Here is a 12,500-nt window from a genome sequence, read left to right as displayed (position 1 = left end):
TGTTTTTACTCAGGACTGTCAACACTGTTATTATTCAGGACTGTCAACACTGTTTTTATACAGGACTGTCAACACTGTTTTTATTCAGGACTGTCAACACTGTTTTTATACAGGACTGTCAACACTGTTTTTATACAGGACTGTCAACACTGTTATTATTCAGGACTGTCAACACTGTTTTTACTCAGGACTGTCAACACTGTTTTTATTCAGGACTGTCAACATTGTTTTTATTCAGGACTGTCAACACTGTTTTTATTCAGGACTGTCAACATTGTTTTTATTCAGGACTGTCAACACTGTTTTTATTCAGGACTGTCAACATTGTTTTTATTCAGGACTGTCAACACTGTTTTTATTTAGGACTGTCAACATTGTTTTTATTCAGGACTGTCAACACTGTTTTTATTCAGGACTGTCAACATTGTTTTTATTCAGGACTGTCAACACTGTTTTTATTCAGGACTGTCAACCTTGTTTTTATTCAGGACTGTCAACACTGTTTTTATTCAGGACTGTCAACATTGTTTTTATTTAGGACTGTCAACATTGTTTTTATTCAGGACTGTCAACACTGTTTTTATTCAGGACTGTCAACATTGTTTTTATTCAGGACTGTCAACACTGTTTTTATTCAGGACTGTCAACATTGTTTTTATTCAGGACTGTCAACACTGTTTTTATTTAGGACTGTCAACATTGTTTTTATTCAGGACTGTCAACACTGTTTTTATTCAAGACTGTCAACCTTGTTTTTATTCAGGACTGTCAACATTGTTTTTATTCAGGACTGTCAACACTGTTTTTATTCAGGACTGTCAACATTGTTTTTATTCAAGACTGTCAACACTGTTTTTATTCAGGACTGTCAACACTGTTTTTATTCAGGACTGTCAACACTGTTTTTATTCAGGACTGTCAACACTGTTTTTATTCAGGACTGTCAACACTGTTTTTATTCTGTTTTTTTTATTCAGGACTGTCAACACTGTTTTTATTCAGGACTGTCAACACTGTTTTTATTCAGGACTGTCAACACTGTTTTTATGAGTGAGTTCATGTTTGTTATTATTCAGGACTGTCAACACTGTTATTATTCAGGACTGTCAACACTGTTTTTATTCAGGACTGTCAACACTGTTTTTATTCAGGACTGTCAACACTGTTTTTATTCAGGACTGTCAACACTGTTTTTATTCAGGACTGTCAACACTGCTTTTATTCAGGACTGTCAACACTGTTATTATTCAGGACTGTCAACACTGTTTTTATTCAGGACTGTCAACACTGTTTTTATTCAGGACTGTCAACACTGTTATTACTCAGGACTGTCAACACTGTTTTTATTCAGGACTGTCAACATTGTTTTTATTCAGGACTGTCAACACTGTTTTTATTCAGGACTGTCAACCTTGTTTTTATTCAGGACTGTCAACATTGTTTTTATTCAGGACTGTCAACACTGTTTTTATTCAGGACTGTCAACACTGTTTTTATTCAGGACTGTCAACACTGTTTTTATTCAGGACTGTCAACACTGTTTTTATTCAGGACTGTCAACACTGTTTTTATTCAGGACTGTCAACACTGTTTTTATGAGTGAGTTCATGTTTGTTATTATTCAGGACTGTCAACACTGTTATTATTCAGGACTGTCAACATTGTTTTTATTCAGGACTGTCAACACTGTTTTTATTCAGGACTGTCAACACTGTTTTTATTCAGGACTGTCAACACTGTTTTTATTCAGGACTGTCAACACTGTTTTTATTTAGGACTGTCAACATTGTTTTTATTCAGGACTGTCAACATTGTTTTTATTCAGGACTGTCAACACTGTTTTTATTCAGGACTGTCAACCTTGTTTTTATTCAGGACTGTCAACATTGTTTTTATTCAGGACTGTCAACACTGTTTTTATTCAGGACTGTCAACACTGTTTTTATTCAGGACTGTCAACTGTCAACACTGTTTTTATTCAGGACTGTCAACACTGTTTTTATTCAGGACTTCAGGACTGTCAACACTGTTTTTATTATTCAGGACTGTTTGTTACACTGTTGTTATTATTCAGGACTGTCAACACTGTTTTTATTCAGGACTGTCAACACTGTTTTTATTCAGGACTGTCAACACTGTTTTTATTCAGGACTGTCAACACTGTTTTTATTCAGGACTGTCAACACTGTTTTTATTCAGGACTGTCAACACTGTTATTATTCAGGACTGTCAACACTGTTTTTATTCAGGACTGTCAACACTGTTTTTATTCAGGACTGTCAACACTGTTTTTATTCAGGACTGTCAACACTGTTTTTATGAGTGAGTTCATGTTTGTTATTACTCAGGACTGTCAACACTGTTTTTATTCAGGACTGTCAACATTGTTTTTATTCAGGACTGTCAACACTGTTTTTATTCAGGACTGTCAACACTGTTATTATTCAGGACTGTCAACACTGTTATTATTCAGGACTGTCAACACTGTTATTATTCAGGACTGTCAACACTGTTATTATTCAGGACTGTCAACACTGTTTTTACTCAGGACTGTCAACACTGTTATTATTCAGGACTGTCAACACTGTTTTTACTCAGGACTGTCAACACTGTTTTTACTCAGGACTGACAACACTGTTTTTATTCAGGACTGTCAACAACACTTTTTTTTCACACTGTTTTTATTCAACGCTACTACAAAGCATAAAACTTACTTCTCCTATCTTCCACTCGCGCTGCAATGAATGAGTAACGATGTGTATCGAGAGCCCTGCCTTTTTATTATTATTAGCAGCTTGTCCTGTCTATTTCAACATTGAGGAATATTTCCCTTTCTCTGGTCATAGGAACAACATGAATTTGTGCCTGGGGCAGATGCGGTGTGACTCAAGTTTTGAAATCAGGTGGAAGACAGTGTCTCCTCTCTCTGGTCAGTCTCACCGGAGGAAAGGAAGGAGAGAGCAGGGACCGTGAGAGGTGACCCTCTGCTGCTCTCTCCCTCCGCTGAGACTGGGAACTCAGAACTCTCAAATCTCCGACCTCAGTGCTTTCAATACAACTGGGAACTCGAGAAAAAAAACGATATTCAACTGGGGAAAGATTCCAACTCTGGCTTCATTCTAGAGCTTGGACTTTCTGACCTGAAGATCACTGACATCATGATTTGACCTCATATTTTTATGAGTTCCCGGTTGTCTTCATAGCACCATGACCAATAGATGCATGTTCCATCAGTCCAGTAAAATAAAAATATATAATTATTTCAATTTGTGGTCAGCTCTGCTTTGCAAGTGCTACACCAGTTTATAAATATATGATCTGAGAATAACAGTATTGGCAGGCCAGGCATATAGCTAATATGCTGTGATAACGTAGATCTCAGTTTGCTTTTGGACTGCGAAAGTGATCTTGACTTAGAAAAGGTTGGTTTGGAGCTAGTCGTTAAAATGAATTGTTTTGGACAGAAAGTGTGTAGTGTAGCCTGTCCAGTAGTGAAGTCCAGTGTCCTTTACCTTCTCCCTAATCCATCTCTCCCTCTCTTCCCTCTTCAGGTGCTCTGTCAGGGGGTCAGCTGGGTCCAGGAGAGCTGCTGCAACAGAGGTTACGCTGTGGCCAGGTGGACCAGGCTCTAGGAATTCTGGGAGCCATGGAGTGGAGCACTATGGGAACGGAGTGTTACCGGGCACTGACCTCTGTCACAGACTACCTGCTGAGGCTAGAGCTGGACCAGACCAGAGAGGGTGAGACCGGGGCAATGCATTCATCAATCTGTCACTTAGGCTGCGTTTACACAGTCAACCCAGTTCTGGTCATCTGCCTTATTATTGGCAAAAGATATGATCTGATTGGTCAAAAGACCAATTTGTGAAAAATTATCAGAATTGGGCTGCCTGTGTAAATGTAGCTTTAGTCAATCAAGTAATCAGTCCAGCAAACTGTAAATCAATTAATCAATCAATCAGTTGACTAATGAATCAGTCAATCAACCAAATATAGTAAACCATCAAATTAAATCAATGCATTAATCAATCTATTAATCAACCAACCAGTCGGTCAGTCAGTCAATCAATCAATCAACCAGTCAATCAGTAAAACAATCAAATGAATGTTTATTTCCTGTCTGCAGTCCAGTTGGAGGCAGCTCTGGGTGTGTTCTACGCTCCGCCCCGCCCCCTCTCTGACTCGGTGGTTCTAGAATACAGAGGGCCAATCAGCAAGTACGCCCGACGCTTCTTCCACCACCTACTCAGGTAACCCAGCCCCCTACAGTATAACCCACCCACTCGGGTAACCACACCTCCTATACACTTAACCACACCCACCAAGGTCTGCCAAACGGAGAAAAAATACATTCACCTTTCATTTAAATACAATCATAATTTTTCTGTCATCCTAGATTGACATTTTAGTCATTTAGCAGACGCTCTTATCCAGAGAGACTAACAGTTAATTGGGTTTAAGATACTGTAGCTAGGTGAGACAACCACATGTCAGTCACAGTGTATTCTGAAAGTATTCAGACCCCTGGGCTTTTTCCACATTCTGTTACGGCCTTATTCTAAAATGGATTACATTGGTCCATTTTTCTCATCAATCTTAACAAAATACCCCATAATGACAAAGCAAAAACAGGTTTTTAGAAATGTTATCAAATGTATTAAAAATAACAAACTGAAATATTCCATTTACATAAGTATGATGGAGACCACTGTGTTCTTGGGGACCTTCAATGCTGCAGAAATGTTTTGGTACCCAGATCTGTGCCTCAACATGATCCTGTCTCGGAGCTCAAATCAAATCAAATCAAATTTTATTTGTCACATACACATGGTTAGCAGATGTTAATGCGAGTGTAGCGAAATGCTTGTGCTTCTAGTTCCGACAATGCAGTGATAACCAACAAGTAATCTAACTAACAATTCCAAAACTACTGTCTTATACACAGTGTAAGGGGATAAGGAACATGTACATAAGGATATATGAATGAGTGATGGTACAGAGCAGCATACAGTAGATGGTATCGAGTACAGTATATACATATGAGATGAGTGTGTAGACAAAGTAAACAAAGTGGCATAGTTAAAGTGGCTAGTGATACATGTGTTACATAAGGATGCAGTCGATGTTGTAGAGTACAGTATATACATATGCATATGAGATGAATAATGTAGGGTAAGTAACATTATATAAGGTAGCATTGTTTAAAGTGGCTAGTGATATATTTACATCATTTCCCATCAATTCCCATTATTAAAATGGCTGGAGTTGGGTCAGTGTCAATGACAGTGTGTTGGCAGCAGCCACTCAATGTTAGTGGTGGCTATTTAACAGTCTGATGGCCTTGAGATAGAAGCTGTTTTTCAGTCTCTTGGTCCCAGCTTTGATGCACCTGTACTGACCTCGCCTTCTGGATGATAGCGGGGTGAACAGGCAGTGGTTCGGGTGGTTGATGTCCTTGATGATCTTTATGGCCTTCCTGTAACAACGGGTGGTGTAGGTGTCCTGGAGGGCAGGTAGTTTGCCCCCGGTGATGCGTTGTGCAGTCCTCACTACCCTCTGGAGAGCCTTACGGTTGAGGGCGGAGCAGTTGCCGTACCAGGCGGTGATACAGCCCGCCAGGATGCTCTCGATTGTGCATCTGTAGAAGTATGTGAGTGCTTTTGGTGACAAGCCGAATTTCTTCAGCCTCCTGAGGTTGAATAGGCGCTGCTGCGCCTTCTTCACGACGCTGTCAGTGTGAGTGGACCAATTCAGTTTGTCTGTGATGTGTATGCCGAGGAACTTAAAACTAGCTACCCTCTCCACTACTGTTCCATCGATGTGGATAGGGGGTGTTCCCTCTGCTGTTTCCTGAAGTCCACAATCATCTCCTTAGTTTTGTTGACGTTGAGTGTGAGGTTATTTTCCTGACACCACACTCCAAGGGCCCTCACCTCCTCCCTGTAGGCCGTCTCGTCGTTGTTGGTAATCAAGCCTACCACTGTTGTGTCGTCCGCAAACTTGATGATTGAGTTGGAGGCGTGCGTGGCCACGCAGTCGTGGGTGAACAGGGAGTACAGGAGAGGGCTCAGAACGCACCCTTGTGGGGCCCCGTGTTGAGGATCAGCGGGGAGGAGATGTTGTTGCCTACCCTCACCACCTGGGGACGGCCCGTCAGGAAGTCCAGTACCCAGTTGCACAGGGCGGGGTCGAGACCCAGGGTCTCGAGCTTGATGACGAGCTTGGAGGGTACTATGGTGTTGAATGCCGAGCTGTAGTCGATGAACAGCATTCTCACATAGGTATTCCTCTTGTCCAGGTGGGTTAGGGCAGTGTGCAGTGTGGTTGAGATTGCATCGTCTGTGGACCTATTTGGGCGGTAAGCAAATTGGAGTGGGTCTAGGGTGTCAGGTAGGGTGGAGGTGATATGGTCCTTGACTAGTCTCTCAAAGCACTTCATGATGACGGAAGTGAGTGCTACGGGGCGGTAGTCGTTTAGCTCAGTTACCTTAGCTTTCTTGGGAACAGGAACAATGGTGGCCCTCTTGAAGCATGTGGGAACAGCAGACTGGTATAGGGATTGATTGAATATGTTCGTAAACACACCGGCCAGCTGGTCTGCGCATGCTCGGAGGGCGCGGCTGGGGATGCCGTCTGGGCCTGCAGCCTTGCGAGGGTTAACACGTTTAAATGTCTTACTCACCTCGGCTGCAGTGAAGGAGAGACTGCATGTTTCCGTTGCAGGCCGTGTCAGTGGCACTGTATTGTCCTCAAAGCGGGCAAAAAAGTTATTTAGTCTGCCTGGGAGCAAGACATCCTGGTCCGTGACTGGGCTGGATTTCATCTTGTAGTCCGTGATTGACTGTAGACCCTGCCACATGCCTCTTGTGTCTGAGCCATTGAATTGAGATTCCACTTTGTCTCTGTACTGACGCTTAGCTTGTTTGATAGCCTTACGGAGGGAATAGCTGCACTGTTTGTATTCAGTCATGTTGCCAGACACCTTGCCCTGATTAAAAGCAGTGGTTCGCGCTTTCAGTTTCACGCGAATGCTGCCATCAATCCACGGTTTCTGGTTAGGGAATGTTTTTATCGTTGCTATGGGAACGACATCTTCGACGCACGTTCTAATGAACTCGCACACCGAATCAGCGTATTCGTCAATATTCCCATCTGACGCAATACGAAACATGTCCCAGTCCACGTGATGGAAGCAGTCTTGGAGTGTAGAGTCAGCTTGGTCTGACCAGCGTTGGACAGACCTCAGCGTGGGAGCCTCTTGTTTTAATTTCTGTCTGTAGGCAGGGATCAGCAAAATGGAGTCGTGGTCAGCTTTTCCGAAAGGGGGCGGGGCAGGGCCTTATATGCGTCGCGGAAGTTAGAGTAACAATGATCCAAGGTTTTACCACCCCTGGTTGCGCAATCGATATGCTGATAAAATTTAGGGAGTCTTGTTTTCAGATTGGCTTTGTTAAAATCCCCAGCTACAATGAATGCAGCCTCCGGATAAATGTTTTCCAGTTTGCAAAGAGTTAAATAAAGTTCGTTCAGAGCCATCGATGTGTCTGCTTGGGGGGGGATATATACGGCTGTGATTATAATCGAAGAGAATTCTCTTGGAAGATAATGCGGTCTACATTTGATTGTGAGGAATTCTAAATCAGGTGAACAGAAGGATTTGAGTTCCTGTATGTTTCCTTCATCACACCATGTCCCGTTAGTCATGAGGCATACGCCCCCTCCACTCTTCTTACCAGATAGATGTTTGTTTCTTTCGGCGCGATGCGTGGAGAAACCCGTTGGCTGTACCGCCCTGGATAGCGTTTTCCCAGTAAGCCATGTCTCCGTAAAGCAGAGAACGTTGCAGTCTCTGATGTCCCTCTGGAATGCCACCCTTGCTCGGATTTCATCAACCTTGTTGTCGAGAGACTGGACATTGGCAAGAAGAATACTGGGAAGTGGTGCGCGATGTGCCCTTTTTCGGAGTCTGACCAGAACACCGCCGCGTTTCCCTCTACGGACAATTCCTTCAACCTCATGGCTTGGTTTTTGTTCTGACATGCTCTGTCAACTGTGGGACATTATATAGACAGGTGTGTACCTTTCCAAATCATGTCCAATCAATTGAATTTACCACAGGTGAACTCCAATCAAGTTGTAGAAACATCTCAAGGATGATCAATGGAAACATGATGTACCTGAGCTCAATTTAGAATCTCATAGCAAAGGATCTGAATACCTATGTAAATAAGATATGAGGATATAGGAGATATGAGGAGATGAGGAGATTGATGAGGAAACAGTTTTATGTAATTCATTTTAGGCTGTAACGTAACAAAATGTGGAAACAGTCAAGGGGTCTGAATACTTTCTGAAGGCACAGGAAGCACATTTTCCCTCAATCAAGTAATTATTAGTGCTAGTAGGAAAAAAGTTTAAAAAATAATAATTCTACATTAGTTAATAAAGTAAGTAGCTAACATCACTGAGTCGATCAATTCAGAATAATGATGATGATGACGATGAATGATGATGATAACGATGTGATCTCTTGCTCTCAAACACTCACACATACACACGCACATACACACATATACATATATACACACACACACACACACACACACACACACACACACACACACACACACACACACACACACACACACACACACACACACACACACACACACACACACACACACACACACACACACACACACACACACACACACAAAAGAGGGTCTCTCCCCATTTATAGAGATGAGTGTTGGGAGGCTGAGTATCTACTCAGTACAATACTCCCTAACTTCTCCAGGCCAGAGCCAACATGAAACAAACAAACTCAACCAAAGAGAAGCATTTTCATTTGATGTTGAAGAAGGGATGAATGCAGGTGGGTGATAAGGGAGAGGGAAAAGGAGGGAGGAGAGGGGAGAGAGGGAGGGGAGAGGGGAGAGAGGGAGGGGAGAGGGAAAAGGAGGGAGGAGAGGGGAGAGAGGGAGGGGAGAGGGGAGAGAGGGAGGGGAGAGAGGGAGAGGAGGGGTGCCAGAAAAGGCTCTGCTTGCCAAAGAGAGAAAATGGAAGAAGGAAGATGTGGAGTGAACGAGCCTAGCAAGAACACTGGACCACTGTAGTGATGGAAGGTTTTACAGCAAGAACACTGTGGACCACTGTGGTGATGGAAGGTTTTACAGCAAGAACACTGGACCACTGTAGTGATGGAAGGTTTTACAGCAAGAACACTGTGGACCACTGTAGTGATGGCAGGTTTTACAGCAAGAACACTGGACCACTGTAGTGATGGAAGGTTTTACAGCAAGAACACTGGACCACTGTAGTGATAGAAGGTTTTACAGCAAGAACACTGCAGACCACTGTAGTGATGGCAGGTTTTACAGCAAGAACACTGTGGACCACTGTAGTGATGGCAGGTTTTACAGCAAGAACACTGGACCACTGTAGTGATGGAAGGTTTTACAGCAAGAACACTGTGGTCCACTGTAGTGATGGAAGGTTTTACAGCAAGAACACTGTGGACCACTGTAGTGATGGCAGGTTTTACAGCAAGAACACTCTGGACCACTGTAGTGATGGAAGGTTTTACAGCAAGAACACTGGACCACTGTAGTGATGGCAGGTTTTACAGCAAGAACACTGGACCACTGTAGTGATGGAAGGTTTTACAGCAAGAACACTGAACCACTGTAGTGATGGAAGGTTTTACAGCAAGAACACTGGACCACTGTAGTGATGGAAGGTTTTACAGCAAGAACACTGTGGACCACTGTAGTGATGGAAGGTTTTACAGCAAGAACACTGTGGACCACTGTAGTGATGGCAGGTTTTACAGCAAGAACACTGTGGACCACTGTAGTGATGGAAGGTTTTACAGCAAGAACACTGTGGACCACTGTAGTGATGGAAGGTTTTACAGCAAGAACACTGTGGACCACTGTAGTGATGGAAGGTTTTACAGCAAGAACACTGTGGACCACTGTAGTGATGGAAGGTTTTACAGCAAGAACACTGTGGACCACTGTAGTGATGGCAGGTTTTACAGCAAGAACACTGTGGTCCACTGTAGTGATGGAAGGTTTTACAGCAAGAACACTGTGGACCACTGTAGTGATGGCAGGTTTTACAGCAAGAACACTGGACCACTGTAGTGATGGAAGGTTTTACAGCAAGAACACTGGACCACTGTAGTGATGGAAGGTTTTACAGCAAGAACAGTGTGGACCACTGTAGTGATGGAAGGTTTTACAGCAAGAACACTGTGGACCACTGTAGTGATGGAAGGTTTTACAGCAAGAACACTGTGGACCACTGTAGTGATGGAAGGTTTTACAGCAAGAACACTGCGGACCACTGTAGTGATGGAAGGTTTTACAGCAAGAACACTGTGGACTACTGTAGTGATGGCAGGTTTTACAGCAAGAACACTGTGGACCACTGTAGTGATGGAAGGTTTTACAGCAAGAACACTGGACCACTGTAGTGATGGAAGGTTTTACAGCAAGAACACTGTGGACCACTGTGGTGATGGAAGGTTTTACAGCAAGAACACTGGACCACTGTAGTGATGGAAGGTTTTACAGCAAGAACACTGGACCACTGTAGTGATGGAAGGTTTTACAGCAAGAACACTGTGGACCACTATAGTGATGGAAGGTTTTACAGCAAGAACACTGTGGACCACTGTAGTGATGGAAGGTTTTACAGCAAGAACACTGTGGACCACTGTAGTGATGGAAGGTTTTACAGCAAGAACACTGTGGACCACTCTAGTGATGGCAGGTTTTACAGCAAGAACCCTGTGGACCACTGTAGTGATTGCAGGTTTTACAGCAAGAACACTGGACCACTGTAGTGATGGAAGGTTTTACAGCAAGAACACTGAACCACTGTAGTGATGGAAGGTTTTACAGCAAGAACACTGGACCACTGTAGTGATGGAAGGTTTTACAGCAAGAACACTGTGGACCACTGTAGTGATGGAAGGTTTTACAGCAAGAACACTGTGGACCACTGTAGTGATGGCAGGTTTTACAGCAAGAACACTGTGGACCACTGTAGTGATGGAAGGTTTTACAGCAAGAACACTGTGGACCACTGTAGTGATGGAAGGTTTTACAGCAAGAACACTGTGGACCACTGTAGTGATGGAAGGTTTTGGCAGGTTTTACAGCAAGAACACTGTGGACCACTGTAGTGATGGAAGGTTTTACAGCAAGAACACTGTGGACCACTGTAGTGATGGAAGGTTTTACAGCAAGAACACTGTGGACCACTGTAGTGATGGCAGGTTTTACAGCAAGAACACTGTGGACCACTGTAGTGATGGAAGGTTTTACAGCAAGAACACTCTGGACCACTGTAGTGATGGCAGGTTTTACAGCAAGAACACTGGACCACTGTAGTGATGGAAGGTTTTACAGCAAGAACACTGGACCACTGTAGTGATGGAAGGTTTTACAGCAAGAACACTGTGGACCACTGTAGTGATGGAAGGTTTTACAGCAAGAACACTGTGGACCACTGTAGTGATGGAAGGTTTTACAGCAAGAACACTGTGGACCACTGTAGTGATGGAAGGTTTTACAGCAAGAACACTGTGGACCACTGTAGTGATGGAAGGTTTTACAGCAAGAACACTGTGGACCACTGTAGTGATGGAAGGTTTTACAGCAAGAACACTGTGGACCACTGTAGTGATGGAAGGTTTTACAGCAAGAACACTGTGGACCACTGTAGTGATGGCAGGTTTTACAGCAAGAACACTGTGGACCACTGTAGTGATGGCAGGTTTTACAGCAAGAACACTGGACCACTGTAGTGATGGAAGGTTTTACAGCACTGGACCACTGTAGTGATGGAAGGTTTTACAGCAAGAACACTGTGGACCACTGTAGTGATGGAAGGTTTTACAGCAAGAACACTGTGGACCACTGTAGTGATGGAAGGTTTTACAGCAAGAACACTGGGACCACTGTAGTGATGGAAGGTTTTACAGCAAGAACACTGTGGACCACTGTAGTGATGGAAGGTTTTACAGCAAGAACACTGTAGTGATGGAACCACTGTAGTGATGGAAGGTTTTACAGCAAGAACACTGTGGACCACTGTAGTGATGGCAGGTTTTACAGCAAGAACACTGTGGACCACTGTAGTGATGGAAGGTTTTACAGCAAGAACACTGTGGACCACTGTAGTGATGGAAGGTTTTACAGCAAGAACACTGGACCACTGTAGTGATGGAAGGTTTTACAGCAAGAACACTGGTTTGGACAGCAGCAAGAACACTGTGGACCACTCTAGTGATGGCAGGTTTTACAGCAAGAACCCTGTGGACCACTGTAGTGATTGCAGGTTTTACAGCAAGAACACTGTGGATCACTGTAGTGATGGCAGGTTTTACAGTTTTACAGCAAGAACACTGGACCACTGTAGTGATGGCAGGTTTTACAGCAAGAACACTGTGGACCACTGTAGTGATGGCAGGTTTTACAGCAAGAACA

At 43.4% G+C, this 12,500-nt stretch overlaps 1 protein-coding gene across 1 annotated transcript in view; it reads left to right on the top strand.

The window, feature by feature from the left end:
* LOC124020468 (WD repeat-containing and planar cell polarity effector protein fritz homolog) overlaps positions 1-12,500 on the top strand; it is a 156,937-nt gene that overhangs the window by 84,935 nt on the left and 59,502 nt on the right. The window contains 2 exon segments of the mRNA XM_046335705.1: positions 3,552-3,740; positions 4,127-4,250. Coding sequence (XP_046191661.1) covers positions 3,552-3,740; positions 4,127-4,250 — 313 coding nt within the window.

Source organism: Oncorhynchus gorbuscha, unplaced genomic scaffold (genome assembly GCF_021184085.1).
Source record: "Oncorhynchus gorbuscha isolate QuinsamMale2020 ecotype Even-year unplaced genomic scaffold, OgorEven_v1.0 Un_scaffold_827, whole genome shotgun sequence".
NCBI classification, from domain to species: Eukaryota; Metazoa; Chordata; class Actinopteri; order Salmoniformes; family Salmonidae; genus Oncorhynchus; species Oncorhynchus gorbuscha.
This window is presented reverse-complemented; position numbering and strand designations above follow the sequence as displayed.